The 23,932-nt window shown below is 38.2% G+C and overlaps 1 protein-coding gene across 1 annotated transcript in view; it reads left to right on the plus strand.

The window, feature by feature from the left end:
* The first annotated feature begins 3,755 nt into the window (after positions 1 to 3,755).
* LOC121730361 overlaps positions 3,756 to 23,932 on the plus strand; it is a 40,094-nt gene continuing 19,917 nt past the window's right edge. The window contains exon 1 of the mRNA XM_042119373.1: positions 3,756 to 4,193. Within this exon, the coding sequence (XP_041975307.1) occupies positions 3,885 to 4,193 (309 nt within the window). The 5' untranslated portion in view covers positions 3,756 to 3,884. The remainder of the gene's footprint in view (positions 4,194 to 23,932) is intronic.

A 23,932-nucleotide genomic window follows, 5' to 3' on the forward strand; every position in this document is an offset into this window, starting at 1 on the left:
TGGCTCAAAAGTTGAGCGTGTGGCAACTGGCGGCTCAAGCCGGTGCCCGGCTCACGGTTTCCAATCCCGGCGATGGAAAAAGAAATTTTCAATGTTTCTGGGCCATGGATGTGTATTAAAAATGTGTGTTATATAATAATAATCTTATAAATATGTATAGGTATAATATTTCCGTTGTCTGGGACCCGTAACATAATAATTAGTCCATAAGGTACTTAGCACGGGGCAAAGCTGACGTGGTGTGAAGCGTCCATAGATATATTATAAATTATAATAATAATTATTATACTATGTTAGTTCGGTTAGTTACATTACCTTCTGCTCTTTGATTTGATAATATTTGAAAGAGGGACGATAATAAAATATAGGTTATTGACACTTGGACAAACGAGTAGCAATAACGCAGACTGGCGCAAAAAGACCTTACAATTTTCTAGGAATTAATTTGCTTACTTAGCAAGAGGAATCTGCTGTTTAAGGACCACAAACAAATGACAGTTAGTATCTGTCAAAATAATTTTGTAATTCCTCCAACGAAATCCTACGGACTCCTGGACCCAGGGCGGAGAGCCCCAATTCTCGTACGTTAAATATTTATAATTTGGTGAACGTGCGTAACGTGCAGAAACATTTGTATAGGCGTTGAATAGTGAGCTCGAACAGGACAGACTGACAAATGAACCGTGACCAGCCTGTTTAGCATACGCCAACGAGATATCTCACTCTACATATTATTTTCTCGATGTTTGATGGTTTGTCTCTTCATCTCTATTGACCCTAGCATGACAAACATTTTTTCTCGCGTAGATCTATCATCGAAATAACACATTTTTATAAAGTTTTGTCGAGATAATGTCGAGATTTTGACATTATGAGACGAATAGTTTTTAATTATCTCGAGAGTGAGATATCTCGTTGGCGTATGCTAGGCAGGCAGAGCAGTTAATCTTCTTTCTTCCCTTGAACGCCTGCAAAATCTTTGCATCCGAATTCCGATTCATCTTTGGTCTGAGAAAATACGATCACATATTTAACTACCGGACAGAGCTAAAGTGGCTACCTGTTAAGTTGCGTCGGAATACACATATTTTTCATCTTCTTTTTTATATTCTATTTAATCCCAAAACTCCTGCTTACCTAAAACAAAACTTCACCTTTCTTGGACCCAAGCATCCCACACTTCGCTCAGCCAATAAATTAACTCTTGCCTTCCCTTCCCACAACACTAACTTCTATGACTCTTCCTTCACCGTCTCTGCTATTCGTCTGTGGAATTCTTTACCCGAAAGCATACATAAGTCCAAATCTATTTTAATACTTTTAAAAAAAGACTCAAACAATATTACTTAGATTTAGCTGTAAACTCTTAAACCCTAAAGAGGTCGTGGGTTCGCTTCCCACGTTGAAAACATTTTGTTACTTATTTTCAAGTTTGGTTGGGACAGCCCATGCTGATCACCTGATTATCTGACGACTGACATGTAAGACGATCCATGCGTCGGTTGGGCATGTAAAAAGTCGGTCCGCTTGATATCTCGCCAGGCGTTTATCGGTAGTTCGTCCCACTGGATTATATGCGATGCTCTTATATACTGCGCACACACTTGGGCACTTTAAAAATTACTCCTGCGTACCAGGCCAGTTGGCCTGGTTTTAATGACACCGGCCACCGTCACAGTGACGGATTAAGACTGCTTGATGCCCTGAGCAATCCATGCCTGTGGGCCCCCCTATCCGCATCTCAACTAGAATCGGTCTTTGAACCTTTGCTCTTCTGGTGCCCCCTCAGACGTGATGCCCTAGGCAATTGCTTAATTTGATTAAGGGCTCATCCGTCACTGCACCGTCACCGAAACCGGTGCGGGAGATACCTAATACGTCGACACTTAACAGATTTTATTTATTACTAGCTGTTGCCCGGGACTGCGTCCGCGTGGACGCTTTGAACGCGTGCATTTACGCGCAAATCAGAAAAGTATATTGTGTGGGAACCGCACATTTTTCCGGGACAAAAAATATTCCTTGTCCCAAATTCAAATTAGTATCTCCAATCTCCATGCCAAATTTCATCAAAATAGATTGAATAGTTTAGGCGAGAATCATAAAAGTTTATTGTGCGGGAACCATACATTTTCCGGGAAAAAAATTGTATTCCTTGTCCTTTCCCGAGACTCAAAGTATATCCATACCAAATTCATTAAAATAGATTGAATAGTTTACGCGCAAATCATAAAAGTATATTGTGCAGTAACGGTACATTTTTCCGGGACAAAAGTCCACAAAAATAGCCTATGATCCTTCACGTGGTCTTCTTCCTATCTGTGCCAAATCACAGAAAAATTGCACCAGTAGTTAGATAAGCCCTTTCAAATAATTTCCCCCGTTTTTTTCTACATTTCCCTCTATTTCTTCGCTCCTATTAGTCTTAGCGTGATAAAATATAGCCTATAGCCTTTCTCGGTAAATGGGCTATCTAACATTGAAAGAATTTTTCAAATCGGACTAGTAGTTCCTGAGATTAGTGCGTTCAAACAAACAATATTAGTATAGACTAAACACGCCCTTAATAACAATTGTGCGTATTTGAGTGACAGAGAGGCTCTGAAGTCTGAACTCTGAAGGTATATCACCGATGTGGTCAGCTAGGCCGAAGTTTACAGCTATGAGAGCTTTATTTTGTTGTATCAGCGATGAATTTGGAAAACTTCTATTTAAGGACTGTGGCTCTCATTGATATCATAATGACTAGCTTAAAAAATTTGGGGCCTAAGACGACCACGATCAGGTCTTGGTTGTGCTTGATCGAATCCAGTCTGTATGTGAACTGTCATGGTAGACGAGAGCGTAGCAACAAGTTCGGAAAACTTCGATGGGGTGCCGTGTGATATAAGCGCTAATTAATAACAACAATCTTGTGTTGTGTCGGTTATCATAAACGTAGGCAGAAGTAACTTTTGGTCTTTTTAGGGTTCCGTGAAAAAAAGCTGTGTCCCGAGCTATTACTAAGACTTTGATGTCTGTCTTTTTTTTATTACAATAATTGGGGTCGTGTAAGTTCATCACGCCTTGGACCTTTTAAATTAAACAATATTATTAATATTATGTACCTATTATACTTATTAATTATTATTTATCACTATTTAATAATGTTTGATGTCTTGAAGGGGCGTGTGTGGTCCCAGTAGTAGCCAGCAGATGCGACATTTTCGGATCTGCTGGCTACTACGTGATATTTCTTCGGGTATGATGCTGCGCAATTTGCCTTTAGATGTTGTGGCATTGGCTTGGCAGAGAGCGGTCACTCAAGCTGGGTGGAGTTTCCAGGATGTTAAGAAGATATCGTTCTGTGTCGAATCTACTAGCTGTCAGCTAGTGGGGTCGCCAGACCCAGCAACACTCACGAGTCACATGTGGCGTATCATCACAATATTTACAACTAGGCACCCAAATCATACGATGCGAATTTAAGGGCCTGTTTCACAATCACCTAACCACCATCAATAACCAAAGCCTTATCAGTATCAGTTTTGATGCTGCTTACTTTAAACTGAGCGATAGCGAACTGAGAATCTTACGGAAAAGCCGTTTGTCACTTAATAGACGATTGAGAAAAAAGCCCTTGTAGATGATAAAGTTTTTATCATCACACGAGTCGAACCACGGCACCGACACAACACGTTACACGGCACCTATTATGTCATTAATTAATTGCGTTTGGAGCTTACGCTGCATACAGATGTGCGCGTGCGCACTGCGCACTGCGCCGGCGCACGGCATTCGGCCTTGCCCAGTCTCGCTGCGCGCCCGCGTCGCTCCGGGTCCGTGCACGTGCGCGAAGTAAATAATGCCTTGATACGAGGTATCAGTGCAGTGTCTGTCGTGTGATGGCCGAGAACCGCGCGCTCCTCCCCACCCCCACCATGTACACGGCCGAGGTGAAGGACGCGAAGGACCTATCCAAGAATCTGGTGGGCGGAGACTTCGAGAGACAGTACAAGAAGACGGCGAGCTGGAGGAAGAACCTCCTCATCAAGGTGTCGCTGGGCGTGCTGGCGGTTTGGCTGCTGGTGCTGACGGTGCTGCGGGAGGCGCAGCTGGCGCAGCTCCGCCGGGAGGTGGACATCCTCACCGCCTCCGTCAACAAGATCGTCGACAACCGCCTCTTCAACGAGTTCCAGACGCTAGAGGACACGGTGAGTGAAGTACTAAATGACGGAGACGTTCCCCCGAACTTTGAACTCGGGCTAGCGATGCACAGCAGTGCACGCGAGGTATCGGCGTACTCGGCCGTCGGCGTATAGGCGATAAGACGTAATTAGAGGTAATGATGTAACGGCCGGCGAAAATAGCAGACCTTGACCGAGGTCCCGGCGTGAATTAAAACCAGTTGTGTCAGGCGGTGTCGGAGTACAATTCGCTTCGCACCAATTGATCGTTCATTAGACTATCGCGTCTGTTAGTGTGTACTCCTTCAATATTTATTTACCTTGAAATTCCTCGCATTCCGAAAGATCTTCGAGATAACCGAAGTCACCGTTTGATAGTGCACTTCTCTCAAAACAAATATTGTCAAAAATGTTTACGTACTGGGACGGCATTATCGTTCTACGATAAAGTCCTTTCTTGTCTAGATTTAAAAAAATGTTGACGGACGTTGCATATTTAGGAACATCAACATTAGGTTACCCATGGGCGCCGGCAGGGGGGGTGCCAGGGGGTGCACTTGCACCCCTTGAGAATCTCGGGATCAACAGAAATTATTGAAATAAAAAGCCGTCTGTAACCCTATTACCAAAGATAGTTCGTAATGTTTCGGCACTAAATATATTATGTTGACGTAAATAGACAGTCACATGTTGTCGTAAAATGTAAAAAGAAAAAAAAAAAGAAAGAAAACTAAAATCTGCACCCCTTGGAAATTATTTCTGCCGGCGCCCATGAGGTTACCTATTAATAATTGTTCCTTATATCAAAAGTATTGCATAGTTAAAACAATACCAAAAATAAATTCTCCGGAGCTGATTCTTAAGCCGGTATCAAAACAATACCTGGATCAACAAATCCTTTAAGAATAAACAGATGTTGTTTACCTAATCCCAGCAACTAATCCCGGTCCCATGAGGAGCTCGCTCTATACCCGGTTTAGCCCCAAATTATATTTTAATGATGAAAACATTGTTGTTGGTAATTTGTGATGATTAAGAAAATATTTTAACGTTCTGCAAATACCTTTAAATTAACTTTTGTTACCTAATGTTTAAGGAAAGACAAAGACGATAATTAAAACTCATATTGTTGACAAACAGCAATATGAAAATATTATCCTTATTGTATCTGGTTACAAGTGGCAACTTTTTAAATAATTATGTAAAAATTGTAATTATTTATAGGTATGTACAAAATTCAAATTCAATTTCTTTAATAAGCATACAATAATATACAATAGTATAAAAGCTAGGTAGCGTACTTCACGTCGTCTAATCCCATGCTAAGTAAAAACTTGTGTTATGGCAATCAGACAACAGATGCACGCCGAACAATTTTATCATAATATATATTATTTACACATTCACACACACAATCACACTACACTTTATCACGTAAAATCTCTTTCGGCGACGTGATGCGCGCTTCGTTCGGGAGCCTCCCCCGGAACCTCCGGTGAACTACACCGGCGGGTCAGAACTCCTCCACCTCGAAGATGGATAAAACTTGAGTCGGCACTCTCAGCACAAAGGAACTGAAATTCACTTTGTGGCGTAAATAAATTAAACGTAATAGAAACTATTGGAAGAGTAGATGTTATAGATATCGTAGACCATCAAATCACACGTAATCATTATGCGAAATATGTGTGCACTGTGCAGTGTGCACCCGGTGTTCATGTCAATATCAAATTATTGCACCATGTTTATCTTTCTCAAGAGAGAGATAAGTAGCGATTTATGAATCTATCATCTTATGAGTATTTGGTGAAAGGTATATATTTTTAACTTTAAATAATTATTATACTTAATGATCGAAAAATTAACGTGAGTTGAAGGCGTTACGTCCGATCGCTTCAGTGATCTAGAAATAATACGATTATTACTGGCTACCTGCTTCGCCCTCGTAAGATACATCAACAATTTAACGACCTCCCGATATAAACGCAATAAACAAAACTGGATCACAAATTCTGGGTTCGAATCAAACGCAGAAAGGGTTTACGGTTTTCGTGCCAAATGGTTCCCACGTACTTTGGCATAAATTCTACTATTTACGCGTTTCGAACTGTTATTAAACTATAAATAACTCGAATGTCTTCCGAATATGCCGTCATGATCCCGTGACTCGTCAATGGAAAGCTAGAGACCTAGAAGTGTTCTTGGGTCTATTTGATGACGCATGTCACTTATTTAAGAATAATCGAATAAGAACGTAACGTTAAAGTACATGTTCTATAGTAAAGAATTAATAGAATCAAACATGACATACCCGAGTAAGTTTTACCCGGAGCTTACTGGTTCCAGCCTGCTAATCCAGGGCTAATCAAAGCTTAATCTTCGTTATTTCTTCAGAAAAGTATTTACAACTTAGGTAAACCTTTTTTAAGATGAAAATACTTGAATAATAATAATTTTGTTAACTTATTCGGCCCACGCTCTATTTATTCAGTACAAATTATAAAGGAACACACTTTTTCAATTCCGTTAGAACATAAAGTAAACATTCAGCCGTGGAGTCGTTTACTTAAGAGATTGAAGCGTCCTGACTCCTGAACGAAGTGCTTAGGTAAATATTCATCATCGAAGGCTTTCACGGTCCTCTTCGATCCCCCGTCGTAAACCCGCTTCTTTTATGCATGTCTATATGTTACTATTTCATATTATATATATCTATCTACAAAAAAAAAAGTAAATTGTTTATTTACAAGTTTTACTACATAACCATCATGAACATTCATGAACCGATTCCGATGAATGGACCTCAAATAAATGACGAGACTAATTAGTTCGATTCTTATTCCACTTGTCCTAATTTAGTGACTAAATCAATTGTCATTTTGGTCAGACGTCTTCTTAATGGCTCCAGTTGTATCAAAGCAACAAATTATTATTTTTAACAAAAAATTAAAACCGACTTTCAAGGTAAAAACAATAATAATATGAACTAAAAAGTATTAAATAACTCTTACTCTATAATAGTGCCTCTTTCAGAATTCGTCTAATTCTCAACTATTTCTGTACATACTACAGTCTTCATTATTTGAAGTCGGTACCAGCTAATTTTATCGTGAGTTCAGTCAATGTCAGAATATCTGAAGCTTTTGGGACTGGTACCGACTTCAAAGTAATGAAGACTGTAGTGCGAAATCTTATTTTTTGGTAGCATTTGCCTCGAATGCTTCAGAAAAAATTAAAATAACTATATTATGTTTTCATACAAATTTCAAGGAGTCCCCTCGATTCCTCCAGGATCCCATCATCAGATCACCACTTTTGTGAACATGGTACCAAATTCGAGTTAAACCCTATACAACACAAAAGGAATTTTGACAATCGGATCACAAACGGCTGAGTTATCGTTGAACATACAAAAAAAAAAGATACATACAGCCGAACGTATAACCTCCTCCTTTTTGGAAGTCGGTAAAAATTGGTCTTCTCATAGGCTTAGCTGTTGGATCAATGAAAATAAAAATAAATAAAAGGCGAAAAAGATGGTTGAAAGAATTTTTGCTCCACGTAAAATTATGAATTATGAACTTTCTGAACTACTTGGAACCAGCAGACTTAAGAAATTACCTACGAATGGATTCCAGATCTTATAACATAATATAAATTGACTTTAATACAGATTTAGCAGTTCCTACTACAGATAAAAGGTTGAAACCATCTGGCAACACTGATTTAGTCATTCAGGAGCCACATTTTTTCCGATTTAGGATCCTAGCTATGATCCTAGCTTTCTAAATGTTATTCCACTTGACTAAATTTTTTAGGATCCTAGCTAGGACTTCCTAAATAGGACAAGTGGAATAAGCGCTTAATCTTTGTTTGGAATAAAATCAAGACTCATAAACTAATGCAGGAGTTCGTAATGAGCGGATGTGTTTTGGCGGAGATGAGGACTGAACTGGTTCACGAAACCTGTCTTGACGTAAACAAAAAGTCCCACATTGCGCAAGCGTCCTGTGAACATACATCTAAGATCCGTCCTACAATTTTCTCCTCAGATCACAAGCTGCTGGCATGATTTTGGCACATTTTAATACAATTTAATTTTAATTTATGACCTTTGCTGACCGTATACGGCTCAGGAATGGTGGGTGCGAATAGGCGTGAGAATAGGTGGTTAAAGATAAGATTTTAGATAAAACTTGAATTTCTTATGGTTCAACGAATCGTAACAAAAGATCTATAATGAAGCATTTCCTAGGCCCTCATCGCAAAACGGAAGGAAACCTCAGAAACATCTGGCGATGATATTCGGACGTTAGTAGAGCCAAACATTGCACTTAGAACCTAAAACAATTTGGGCAAAATATTATCAATTATACAACATGAAAAGAATAAACAGTAAAGTATTTGGTGAATCCATCAACTGGTCTGGACTTGTGCCAGATACGACCACGGACCGGATGACTTTCGATATTCAAGAGATATATCAATAGATGAATTTTACAAATTATGTATTCTGTGTAGGTCGAAACAGAATAGCTACAACTAATACAAGTCACAACTCACAACCATGTAAACATATTTTAATAGTATGTGTATGTTTATATTATAATTTTAATGGACATCACATAGCACGTCGAGGCAAAGAGTTTGCTCGTGTTAATTTTCCAGCTCCGGGTATTTGGCCGTTTTGGATTCATTTTAAAGTAGATGGCGTAACTTTTTCTTAGTTTTTTCACTATTAAGGGTAGGTTGTACCAGAGGCGTTAGTTAAGGTTAAGGTTATAGTCAAATATGGCGACCATTATGGACTTTTACTTGGATTTGACAGTTCATTTGACATTTTGTTATGGTTAAAGTTAAAGTTACTTATACTTAAAGCAAAATCTTCTAAGGGCGCAACCCACCCTTAGAAGATTTTTCACACAAGCTTTTTCACTATTTACGAGTCACAAGCCACAACTTACAATGCATAGATTTTATTAACCGCACAGTGCGGGCTCCTGGTTAAGTTTCCTACGAAACCGAATTTTCCCGTTTTTACAGATGACCATAATTGAAGACATAAGTGGATGAAACGGCTTAGCTAACAGTTTGTTAATTTTCGTTTTTTTGCATAAATGGAGGCTTTAAGACCAGGAAAATAATAATATGAAATCAAAAAATGTGGATTTTATGTACCGCTGATGATGATGAAGTAGACCTAAGTTACACGGTTTGTTTAAATTATTAAGTAATTGTTAAAACAGGGGAAATTATTAGAAAGGGCTTATTTGAACACGCTAATCTCAGTAACTACTAGTCCGATTTGAAAAATTCTTTCAGTGTTAGATAGCCCATTTATCGAGGAAGGCTATAGGCTATATTTTATCACGCTTTTTCTCACATTTTCCTCTATTTATAAGCTGACTAATAGGAGCTAATAAATAGAAGAAATGTGGAAAAAACGGAGGAAATTATTTAAAATTGCTTATTATCTTAAGAGACTACTGTCCAGCAATTTTTATGTTATTTCACTTATTTGGCACACATAAGGAGTAGAGCACGTGAAAGGACCTAGGTTTCTTTTTTTGCGGAAAAATTACGCGGGCAAAGCCGCGCGGAACATCTAGTTTATCATAATATATCACATGTAGTACTTACTACTCTATGGTATCATGCTAAACTTCTTTAGCGTGTTTGGTGAATTATGTGCTGCTAACTATGAACTTCAAATCGTCGAGAACAATTAAAAAAAAAACTCCACAGCCGAACATATAACCTCCTCCTTTTTGGAAGTCAGTTAAAAGTACCTTCCTAGTTTCTATCCACTTCCCACGTAGGTATCTAAAGAGTAAAGTTAGTATTAGAGTTGGACTTAAAGACACAAGATGACCCTATTTAAGTTTGTTACTTTGTTAGTAGAGATGTTAATTTAAATTATTTTATTTCCGAATAGATTATTATTTTATAATACTTTCCGAATGGTACCGCTTCGTGAACCCGGCTAGAAGAACCGGCGTAATGGATGATGTTCGTTTTATTTTCCTCAATTTCACAGAAGTACTGTTATAATTGAGTTAAAAGAACGGAAGGGTCTAACGAAGCTCATGACTCATGAGTCACATCGCAAGAGTGGACATTGTCCGCCGCCCACGCCCACGCCCGCATGGCTCATGACCGTTATTGATAAGCTCATAGATCACACCGACTACAAAGCGAATTGTCTCATATGGGCCAGCTCCGACAGACGAGCGCAGCGGGGATTATTTATTGGAGCATTCCAAAAACTGCTAAGTTATCGAAATCAATTGAAATAATTGAACGCTTTTTGCTTGTCTTTGAAGACGTGCGAGAAGTTTTGTCGGAGGCTCCAAAGTTTGTTCTATATAATTCTACGAGTCGAATTAGTCATGTAATTTTATATATATGTAATTCCTCTATGCTTTTGTAATGGATATCTTCATACTTTATAAAGTTTAGACCATCCCTTCTTCTGGTCTTCTGAAGACCAGAATATTGTTTTCTAGTTTATAGTGTTCACGAGTGCAAAAAACATTTAGAAAATTATCATTTTGTGCATTTAAGTAATAAACAACCTTGAAATGTCTTTAAATATACACCTTGCATATCAGATATACTATTATTATTAAAGGTCAAATGTCAGAAGTGGCGTATGTGACGAAGAGCTCAGCAGCCAAATATCCACGTCTTGGTGTATCCCACGTGATTCTTTTGTATAATGACCAAAAATAGAGTCGTATTAATAATTTCACAGCATAATTTTTATTTTTAAAAGTTTGTAATTAAAAGCTAAAATATGTTCCCCGCGACTCCGTGCGCGCCATTAACGTATGAGATTTAGGATTTTAGTGTTTTGGTTCTTCAATTTTTATGGTTCCGTACCCAAAGAGTAAAGCGGGACCCTATTACTAAGGCTTCGATGTCTGTCCGTCTGGTCTGTCTGTCTCCAGGCTGTAAGTCACGAACGGTAATAGCTAGAGAGTTGAAATTTCCACAGATTATGTATTTTTGTTGCCGTATAACAACAAACACTACAAACAAAATACTTAAATAAAATATTTAAGGGGGGGGCAACAATAAACGTGATCTTTTTGCTATTTTTTGATGATAACAAGTAGGCACCCGAAATGTTCACAAAATATGTAATTGTATTTATACTTTAATAATAATTAATAATAATTGAAATGAAATAAATGATTAAAGGGGGCTCCCATACAAAAAAACACAATTTTTGCTACATAATGGTACGGACCAACTCGCATTTGGCCGATTTTTAATCTTGTTTATTACTAGTTTTTATTATTGTATTCTTAGTATCTATCTATATATATAATAAAACTGTAGAAATGACAATTCTGTACATTAAAGATATCCAAAAAATAATAAGCGAGGACTGTTACTACATCGCTATAGAAGCCAAAACTATGGTTAGTTTTTTGTCTGTCTGTCTGTATGTTTGTTCCAGCATCATACGAAAACTACTGATCCGAAAGTGAAATTAATCTAAGGCTTTGCCCCTGCCCTTACTTGCCCCCCCCCCAAACCCTCGCCCCCCGCCCCTCCTGATAATGTTGCTAAGCAAAATGGTGTTGCGTCGTTAGTGTTGAGTTTTACTTCTCTTCATCAAAGTAAGGCGGCCAGGCTGATATTATTATATCTTTGTAATCGGGTTCCGTTTTTTACCATTTGAGTAAGGGACCATAAAAGGAGAGAATTATCCATTTCCGTTATTATACTATGCTAACGCCTACGAAGTCGCGGGAAACAATTATCCATACTAATATTATAAATGCGAAAGTGTATTTGTTTGTTTGTCCTTTCTTCGCAGCCTAACGAAGCAACCAATTGACTTGATTTTTGGCATCGACTTAGTTGAAATAATGGAGAGTAACATAGGCTACTTTTGATCTTGGAAAAACATCATGCTTCTAAAAGAGATTTGCAAGAATATTCGTATTGTAGACGATTTTCGAATTCAACGCGAGCGAAGCCGCGGGCAAAAGCTAGTATATATATACCTAATTACTAAATTATTATGTTCAATCATCGAAACTTCCGAATTCCCCGCATCTGCGGTTAGGCTTGAAGTAGTAGTAGTAAAGTTTCAAACTACTAACTAAAGTAGCTTTGAACTTGGTTCTACTGATCGCGTACGAGGTACACTGTACAATTGTACATGCTGTTTACCTTGTTGATCGGCTAGTTCCCGGTTCTGTTTATATTTAAGTTTACCGTTTAAATGACGAGGTTTCCTGTTTATGTTAGAGATTGAAATAATGTATAGATACTAATATTAATAATGGGAAAGTGTGGCCGTCTGTCCGTCGGCCTGTTGCCTCTTCACCTCGAACCGATTTAGCTGAAATTTGGTATGATACTTTGAGTCCCAGGTTCCGGAAAAGGATATAAGATACTTTTTATCCTGTAAAAATGTACGGTTTCTGCGCGATAAGCGAATTTTGACCATAAAGTTAATATACCTAGCGGAATGGAGAAACAAAGGCCTGAGCAAGAGAGATGTGACTATCAGTAACACTGCGTGGTAAAAAGAGACGTGTGGGTGTGACACATGACAGCAGCGCTCTTTTTTTGACGTCCAGTCGGCACGTGCCGCACGTTGACAATTTAATCTCATAGAAATTATGATCAATCATGCTTGTGTAAGTGTATACGTACACATATTTTTACACACAGATGAAACCAATTTCGGTTACGTTTGACAGCTCGAGATTGTTGCTCTATTCCGCTAGGTATATTAACTTTATCGTTGTGACATAACGTGCTCACTGCTAAGTCAAATATAGCTTTACATTTTCTGACGATTGATGTTATAAAATATAAATTATAATGGGCCTTTTGTGTATTAAAATGTGTTCCCAAAAACAAACAGAAGACAAAAATAAGTTCAATTAAGTTTGCATTAATGTGCCGTCGCCCGCCGCCCGCCTAACTCGCTCGACTGACATGTCACATGCCCCAACTTATAATTAAACATCACTCTATTTCGGGATAATTAATAATTATGTCTTTGTATATTGTACTAAGTAAGTAAATTAAAAGTAGTTTAGATATTTTATAGTCATTATTATTTATTACCACTGTTTGTAAACTTTTAAACATTAGCTCTATTCTATCACATTTGTATCATAGCAAGAAATAAAAGGCATTTTATTTTATTTTTTATTTATTTATTATATTGTAATCCGTTTAAATTCAACATATATTAGGTGCAAAAAGATGTATAGGGCGGAAATTAATTCCGTTTTGAGACTTTGCAGAATGAAACTCCAAAAAGTCAAAGTAAACGATAGCTTTAATGTCGCTTCTCACAGTCCAATACGTGCACCTGTCTTCTATGGACAGTTCTGGGGTCCGCGTAGCATATAACATTATTGAGGTCCAGACAGTCGTACTTATTATGTATAATGTTATACAAAATCATGCCTTCTAACTGCTTACGTCTATCACTGAGTGTCAGGAGTCCGTATTTACTGAGCAGTTGGGAGTAAAGTAGATATGATTTGTGACATCTGTAATGCATGGCCCGAAGGAACTTAAATTGGACATTCTCAATTACATCTATGTACTTATTATAATATGGATTCCAGATAGGCACTGCATACTCCAGCCGAGAACGTACCAGTGTCTTGTATAGGCATAAGTATGAGGAGGAATGTTTAAAGTCATTGGTAGCTCTCATTATAAATCCAAACATCTGATGGGTGTTGAGACAGAGTTTTGTATCAAGCAGAATACCGAGATCTCTGACACTGTCCACGTTCTTTAGAGGCTTATTGCAGAGTGAATAGGTAAATCTAATGACCATTTTATTTTTAGTGAAAGTAATATAATTACATTTGGGGATGCTTAATTTCAATTTTCTAGCTAAACAATATGCTGACAATCTGTCAAGATCCTCCTGTAGGAAAACACAATCGTGTGGTCTCTTAATTCCTCTATAGACTTTTAGATCATCCGCGTATAGAAGAAATTTGGAGTTCTTAAAGCAGTTGCCGATGTCATTGATGAATAGTATGAAGAGCAAGGGACCTAGAATAGATCCCTGTGGTACGCCTGAGGTAACATGGGAGAACTCTGAATGATGTCCATTAACTACGACCCTTTGTACGCGGTTGGTGATAGAAGAGCGGAACCATCTCAACAAATCCCCTCGTATACCATTGTATGCAATTTTGTCGAGTAGCAACTCGTGATCCACTTTGTCGAAGGCCTTTTGGAAATTCACGCTTCACGCTTAACCCACTAAACAGATTTTACTGAAATTTGGTATGGAGAAATTTAAAAAAATGTACGGTTCCGCCGCGATAAACGAATTTTGGAGCAACGGAGTTGCGGGCGGCATCTAGTCCAAAATAAAATATCAAAATATTAGGACAGAACGAAAATAATTTCTTTTCGAGACTTTGTATCACTAACACAATAATCACTCTGTACATAGCACTATCTATCAATTTGTGCAATAAGGAAATAAAAGCAATAACATATTATATACACAACAATTATTGCAATTGTTGCGTCTGTTGCAAATATGGTTAGATGAATGCAATTAACACTAATCAGAACAAAGTGTTTCCACGAAGTATCCCACAGATAACAGATTACTAGATAAGTACTAAGTAGCTCCTACGCGTCTGTGACTGTGAATGGGTCGATGTTTATCAAACAGAACGCTTCAGAGAAATCTTGTTAGAAGCCGAACTAGTTGCTTATCTTTTATTAATTTAGTTTGTTATTGTAGGTAATGGATATCGATAAGGGAAGAATTTTCAAACAGAAATGAGGATTTTAAGACTTCGTATTTAAAGAAGTCATGATTATTTAGTCGTGATTATGATGTTTTATTCGTGGGAGAGCCATGCTTTGACACGAATGGGCCGGCTCTTACCCTATTCCCTCTTAAAAGGCAGGCAACACACCTGCAGTTCTTCTGATGCTTTCCATCAGGTGACTACTAACTACTAACTTAGATTATACTGTACTATTATCTATTCTGTGACTATACTATAATGCGAATTTAACTATTACTCCGAAGTAACAGTGAGAGAGATTAGGTATACCTACTCCGATGTAGAGACTAGATGAATCCAGCCTGAATGTTGCTCTGCCTTCTAGATTTAATGTACAGGTTGTTCGGGTGAACACTGTTATCCCTAAAACCATCAAACGAGCCCCTGGGAACTCCAAAAAATCCGCCGTCATACCCAAAATTGCCGATCCGGCCATTTTGTATGGGTATGAAGACGTCATTTTATTTTGAGTTCCCAGCATTGTTCTTATAGAAAAAGTTGTTCATTCTGACGGCCGAATAACCTGTATATTTTAGCCGATAGCCCGAGATAACTAACCATTCCCGTTAGCGAATCTAATACTTCGTTAATAATTTATTCTAACATTCCCCTACAATCTACATGATGACAACAAGTTTGCACCTTAGAGATATTTAACGATTACTTTAATTTAAGAAGAGTTAGAAGGAAAATATTTGGAGCCTATGTCAAAGTTAAAGTTACGTAATCAATGAATCATACAGAAGGTGATTGTTCAGTGTTCACCTCTTACAGTTGTTTACAGGTGTCAGCAGACAGTCAGCCATACCGTGTCTATATACAGACGTGGTCGTCAACTGTATGTAACACAACACTTTCACTAACAAAGAGCACGTTAAGGGCCGGCTCGGGTTTCTATCCACATCCTACGCTTTTGTTTCATCTTTCATAGGATTTACTTTTGTTTTCTTTTTATATAATCCTTAGGTCTGTGTGGTTGTAGCCGGATTTTAGATGGATTACGAATAATTCATCTTGATAGTAATTGCAAAAAGTTAAAATATTTGTTTGTTCATTAACAAAAATATAATGTTTAGCTTTCTTTAGCCCTCGGGCCTCGGTACAAAAAGGGATGTAAGTACTATAATTACTTTGGATGGCTCTGTATGTCAGTAGCATCTATTTACTCTGGCAGCATCGTAGCCATATCGTAGCTCCTAAACAAGTAGTCTGACTCAAGGATAAAATTGAATGAACTAAATCTCATTATTATCAGCTCGCTTTCTGCATAATATTATAAATGGCATGGCATGGTTTATTTAATCCCTGGACCCAAAGTATCTCTATATAGAGATACCGATTTTCATTTCATTAGCAAAATCGGTTCAGCGGATTGAACGTGAAGAGATAACAGAGAGACAGACAGACACAGTTTCGCATATATAATATTAGTACGGATTTTGCTTGTCACTAACTAGCTACATAGTACATACTCATAATTTTTTTTCCGTCCTAGGACATATTATCCCGTTCTACGAATATGACTTGAAAATAACATAAATGAATGAATTATAGCAATTGTCGTCAGTGGCTTATCGCGTGGCGGCGTGATTCAGGCGTTCGGGCATGGGAATAACAAACAATTGGTTTTATCTCCTGCCGTATGACTATTGACTACTGCGGATGACCCGTCATCTAACCGCAAACACAAAGCTATAATATGGATGATGAGGAAAAACTTTCCATTGTTACCGCAGTTACTTTTAGGGTTGTTTGGATGGAAAGGACACGACTACGTTGAGCTAATAATATTTAGTTTATTTTTTGTACGTATATTTTTTATTACATGTACGTTTTACACATTTATCTCTGAAATCATTGCTATAATTTTAGAAGCAGCAAGACTGGAACAGTGCGTTATACGAGACCCCTTAGAGGCAATGTTTATTCTCATAATAATAATGTATGAGTAATAACACTGCATTCATATTGGATATGACAGACAGGTTGTAGATAAGTCCGTGTACTGCTTGGCTACGTTGACATAGTTATTCAATGGTTATTACAGATATCTACACAGAGTTCTCCATTTCTGTCAGCTTCACGCCAGGATGATTTGGATGATTACATATTTTTAGACAGCTACGCAACAAGCGTTTGACAGAAGATCTTGCACAATATGTGCTGCCCTTATACAAAAATTTGGACCTATTCAATATTCATTATATTCATCCTGTGGAACTTTCGGTGCCCCAGCATTAAGCATTAACATCTATCCTCCATTAATATTGAGATCTTTGCTCAATCCTCTTATAAATATTTCTCTCATGACCCACTGTAGAAGTGTTTCAAGTGCTCACGTCAGCACGTTATTAAAGGGCTCAAGTGTTCCCCGTATTCCGTATCGGAAGCCATCGGCACTGATGACGTAACACGCGAATCGCGGTAACCCACATACGACAGGAATAGATCTGCAAATTCCAAGACACGTGTGCTCGTGCATGCCTTTACCGTCTGTAGGTTCTCCAAATTAATCTGAACAAGACTAAATGCTCCATTTTGATCTTGTTAACATAGCTCAGTAGTCAGTACGGGCGCCTAAATGTTACCAACTTAATCTGTTATATCACGTACCTATTGACCGCGCAATAAAGAACAATGACACAATGGCACAGTAGATGGCACATTAATCTTAACTTTTTGTTTTCATTTAGATCAAATAAATTAAAACGGAGTATCATTTTTACGACTTTACCATCTTATACGTTCTTCGATTTAATTAACACTCAATGAGGCTGTTGTACGCTACAATAAAATATGAGCCATAACATCACCATAGACAGTACTATAATTATAATATGTTATGTGCCATAGACAAATATATATTCGGTGCCATAGATTAGATTGGTAGCGATAGTTCTGTGTTGTATCCCTCATCTAGCAGAGCAGGTTTTGTTTTTTTTTTTTTTTTTTAATGAAATAAGGGGGCAAACGAGCAAACGGGCCACCTGATGGAAAGCAACTTCCGTCGCCCATGGACACTCGCAGCATCAGAAGAGCTGCAGGTGCGTGGCCGGCCTTCTAAGGGGTAATAGGGGAGGGTTGGGAAGGGAATAGGGGAGGGTACGGAAGGAAATAGGGGAGGGTAGGGAAAGGAAAAGGGTAGGGGATTGGGCCTCCGGTAAACTCACTTACTCGGCGAAACACAGCGGAAGCGCTGTTTCACGCCGGTTTTCTGTGAGGACGTGGTATCTCTCCGGTCGAGCCGGCCCATTCGTGCCGAAGCATGGCTCTCCCACGTCAAAAAAAAAAAAGCGTCACGTTTTGTCTGCTTCTCTTCTTACTAGCCAGTTCTTCTGTTTATATATTGGAAATAGAAAAGAGCAGGATGCTGTTATAGCGTGTCTTAAATATGGTACCTGCCCTAAATCTTAGCAGTTCTCAATACATAGCCCCTGATGCATAAAGAGGCGTAATATTAGTGGGTGGATATATTCTGTTACATGTGACTTCGATGCAACTAATGGTACAATTTGGTAATCTAGGTTGTTTGTTAACGACGACGAAGAATTCCAACAACTAGTAAATCGTAAGTAATTTATATCCGACTGTAAACAACAAGATAGTTAATAGATGTGGTGTATTGGTATCAAATTAATGGCTGCTTCGGATTCTATTCTCTGTTTGTTTTAATTAATTGTCGGGTGTTTTATTACCGGGCATCTTTGATAGACCCAGACCAAACTTCACAACATATTTTAACGAGGTTTACTAATATTAATTAGATTTAAAAATTAATAATTAAAAAATTAGGTAACGCTAACAGAATTATTATGATAAACGCGCTTTCAATACGCCTCTACCTCGATTTTAATTGACGTGATGAAAAAAAGTCTTAAGACATCATGGAACATATTATTATTATAGATAGTCATGAACTAAACATATATACGTGGGAGAGCCATGCTTCGGCACGAATGGGCCGGCTCGACCAGAGAAACACCACGTTCTCACAGAAAACCGGCGTGAAACAGCGCTTGCGCTGTGTTTCGCCGAGTAAGTGAGTTTACCGGAGACCCAATCCCCTACGCTATTCACTTCCATACCCTCCCCTATTACCCTATTCCCTCTTAAAAGGCCGGCAACGCACCTGCAACTCTTCTGATGCTGAGAGTGTCCATGGGCGACGAAAGTTGCTTTCCATCAGGTGAACCGTTTGCTCGTTTGCCCCCTTATTTCATATAAAAAAAAGAACTTAGGGAATATTACACAAAGGCCGAGGCATAGAGCGCTACTAGCTCTAGCACGTACTCGTAGAGTAAATAACCAGAATATTGACAAAACGTTGTCAAACGTCGAACATAACCTTTCTGTTTACTATGATGCTGGCGCTGACTGCTGCCTCTAACGTGAAAACATCGCAGTAAGTAATTATATTCAGAAATTACCGAGTGTTGTTTCCAGGTTCCAATATTATATTCCAGCTGTTGTTTTCATCGTGTTTTTATGACTGCCAGGTAGATAAATTGTTTTCTGGCGCCTCGCCATTTGGTATCGTATTATTTTTATTGAATCGTATAAATCCGGGCGGCCTATATACATAGCTTGATATCAAAATGTGAGTCATTACTGGGAGTTATTACCCACTAGAGCTTATGGATACCACATACATAGGATAATAGCTTCTACAGCAATTTATGTGGAGGTCTTGTTGAAACCCAGCCCTAGCCAAGGCTATATGCGAGAGTTATATTAAATAATATTACGTACAATGTCTGTCTCCCTTTGCTCTGGAACTCCATTGAGACGGGAAACTGACCCAACAAGACTGGGGAGAGATTTTTTTACATGTCTCTTATTGTCAGACAATCAAGTGATCACCCTGTATTGTAGTAACCGAACAACCTATTTTGCTTTACAAAAATAGCACGTACGTACAGCTATACTGTAGAGACTGTCCAAACTCCAAACGAATTGACAGTGCAAAATCAAGTCGTAATTGAAATTTCCCGAGCTGTGAGTTGAATCCGGCAGCAAATTGGCGCGCGTCCGGAACCGGAGGCCGGAGCTAAGTCGGTCAGCTGTGTATGTAGGCCAGTTGACCCATGACCGCCACCCGGGAAATTGACTAAGGGCAATTTTCATTTTGCTGGTTATTCATAACACCACCTACTATATTATACTTAAAATTCTCGTGTCGCGGTGTTAGTGCTCGAGCTCCTCCAAAACGGCTCAACTAGGGTATGTTATTCGAATATTCGAATACTCGTTTTATTCGAATATTCGACGATTATATTATTCGAATATTCGCCAAATTATTTTTCGAATAATTCGTATAGTAAAAATATTTTTTACTTTTGTAAATGCTATCAAACATAAAATTAACATGGAATAAGAACATAATTAAGTTTATTTCAGAAAAATAATATTATTTATAAATATTCTACATCTTTAATGATAATATAAATCTGTTTTTAGTCTAACTAATGAGTATACGACCATTCATCGTCGCCGTTGACCATGTTTTAGAAACGTCTAATAAATTCATTTGCATGTTTTAGGCAAAATAACGATTTTTTTAATGAAATAAGGGGGCAAACGAGCAAACCGGTCACCAGATGGAAAGCAACTTTCGTCGCCCATGGACACTCGCTGCATCAAAAGAGCTGCAGGTGCGTTGCCGGCCTTTTAAGTTTTAAGAGGGAATAGGGTAATAGGGGAGGGTAGGGATGGGAAGGGAATAGGGGTGGGTAGGGAAGGGAATAGGGTAAGAGATTGGGCCTCCGGTAAACTCTACTAACTAAACTAGCGCTGTTTCACGCCGGTTTTCTGTGAGGACGTGGTATTTCTCCGGTCGAGCCGGCCCATTCGTGCCGAAGCATGGCTCTCCGACGTACAAACGTCTCGCACGTCGTTCACGATCTGTATCCATTGACTTCTTTCAAGCATAATCACATGAGAAAAGTAAAAGTACGATCGAAAACGGTTTACACTTTACAGCCTTTCTTTTATTGCCCAGCTGTAACCTTAGAATATACATTTTTAAAGTGTTTAACGATAAAAATTAACTATGTCATTTACAAAGATTTATGTTGATAAAAGTAAAAATTAGAATTGCTTACTTCGTAGTGTTAACAAAATAGGTTGTACATGGTTGTACGAAGTTTTTTGTTACTATTGTTCAGAGTTTTCAGCATATTTCAAAAATTTTGAATTATTCGAATAATATTCGAATTATTCGAAAACTTTTGTAAAATATTCGAATTATTCGAATAGTTAATTTTTCGAATAGTAACATTCCCTAGGCTCAACCGATTTTAATGAAATTTTGTATACAGTATATTCGTTAAGCCTGAGCATAGGTTTTATCTATTAAACTTTTTAATCGGGACTTAACGCGACTTATTTAAGTAGTAATGCTACTACGAGTACATACTTTTTCTCGACGTTTCGGCCGTGTTGCAACGGCCGTGGTCACGAGGGGACTGCAGGAGCGCGACGTCTTCGTTTGCACCGGGCGGTCGGTTCTACGACTACCCTCGAATTGTCCAATATTTGTGTTCCAATACACTGAAAGTCAGTAGGTTCACTGCGACACACAACACTAACTGTATCCGGGTTTACACTTATAGACAGAGGTGACACACGCGGTTTGCACTTATTGATCACTGGATTCCAGGCGGGCGACAATTTAAATCCGTCCTTACGATTGAAATTTTTGTACTTTTTAATTTCAATTGCTTCACGTATTACTCTCGTGTGGTAATGACGATCCGTAGAGAGGATTTTAGGGTCGTGTAGCTCCATCCAGTGATTAGTCCCCATATCAAGCAGATGTTCTGCTACCGCGGATTTATTTGTCTGGCGATTTTTCACTGCGGCTATGTGCTCTTTCACTCTTTCGCCAATAGTCCGTTTCGTTTGGCCAATGTACTCGTGTAAAAGTATGTACTCGTAGTAGCATTACTACTTAAATAAGTCGCGTTAAGTCCCGATTAAAAAGTTTAATTATAATGCAACGCGAAAGTTTAAAATAGGTTTTATCTACTTTTTAAATTGATACTAGAAATAATTTATATCGCAAAACAACATTTGCCGGGTCAGCTAGAAGTTAAGTATAATTAAAACGGATTATCTATAGAATGTGAATAACCATCCGCCATACCTACTTATATTATAAATGCAAAAGTGTGGTGGTCCGTCTGTTTGTGTGTCTGTCTTTCTGTTTGTTACCTCTTTACGCCCAAGCCACTGAATTTTGCTATTTGGTATGGAGATACTTTGGGTCCGGGTTCCCGAATCCCGAGTGATAAACGAATTTTGGCACAACGAAGATGCCGGCGTCATTTAGTGGTTATCTATAATATAAAAAATGAGTCGCTGAATGTGTTGCTAAGCGCAAAACTCGAGAACGGCTGAACGGATTGGGCTAATTTTACTCTTAAAATATTCGTAGAAGTCCAGGGAAGGTTTTTAAGTGACACGAAGTTCACCGGGACAGCTAGTAAAAAATATATTTAGATTTAGGGCTAACATAAGAACTTATTTCGCTCCATATTCTTCAATGTGTCTAAAACTTTAATCAATCGTCACTTGTGTCCTTATTCATTCTTAACTTCTAGTATACCAATTTTGAGCCTTGCCAGCTTGCAGATATCTTATAAGAACGAATATACCACTTTTGATCATTTCTTCCTTCTTATAAGAACGACAAGCACTACTTACATAATCTTTTCATCGAGCGTGTTAGCTCATTTACATTTTAGCGTGACATCTGACATCTGACGCCGGGATTTGTGTCAAGTCGCAGTATGTGGAGCGAGCGCCCGCGCGGGAGCGTTGAACCAAAACATGTGGGATGTTCGTTTGTATCGCATTGCTGACAAACATCTGACGATTATAATATTTTTGTTTCAATTCTTAGCCAAGATTAAATATGAACGTAATAATGTACTATGCGTACTCAATCCGCTTCCTACACACCGCTTGCTGTCTTTGGTTCAATTAAAAGTCAATAATAAGAAAAACTGGCCTATACATCCTTTCCTTATATCCATATCAAACTTCATGTTTATCAATTAAGCTGTTTGAGCGTGAAGAGATATGTGACAGAGAGACAGACATACATAATACAGAAAGACAGACGAACACGAGTTCACATAATTATTATAAAATATTTGTATGTGTATTACTCTTGTTGTTCAGTAATACTAAACTTTACATTAATTACTTGATCTGTTTATAGATATTGACCTTGAAATAAGAAAGATTGACTCAGATAACTTTTACGCAAGCATCCCGATCCTTAAGAAATTGTTCCCTGATCCCACAGCAAGTTTTAATGGCCGAGCTGTTACTAACGACTTCACTTATCGACTTTCCACCTCGATAGTACATTGTCTTTATACTGCTCGAGCCTGTCTGATACAAAATGTATCCAAATATCGCTTTAGATTTTATCTCCCTATTAGAGCCAACTGTGGGGCCAACGGCACATGACAAATACTGCGTGAACACTGTCAACATAATGTAATGTTAGTTTATTTGTAAGAAGCAACATTATCGTAGAGGCTCGTCTTTGTATTCAAAATCATATTAAAGGCGCTGTAACAAAGTCGGTCTATGGCACGATTTTTCATAAGGAACACGCTATGGCGCAAATTTAACATAATATTTTATCCAATCCAAAAGGTGCCAAACGCCGCTAAAGATGTTTTCTCCTGAATAATCGCCTAAAGACAAAATTGGTTCATAGCTTTATGGGCCAATTCCATTAAAATACTCTGCCTTTCAAATACTCTGGCTTTTAACCCCAATGACGCGTATTATATATTTAAACTGCACATTGAATTATTATACACATTTAAAATCCTATCAATCATTGCAAAAGAATCTTTAAATAAACGAATCTCAATCTGCAGACCTACAAACGTAAGAGGCGGCATCTTGGTCAAAAAGACAAATAATGCCGAGACACTC

This window comes from Aricia agestis, chromosome 9, assembly GCF_905147365.1.
Source record: "Aricia agestis chromosome 9, ilAriAges1.1, whole genome shotgun sequence".
NCBI lineage: Eukaryota > Metazoa > Arthropoda > Insecta > Lepidoptera > Lycaenidae > Aricia > Aricia agestis.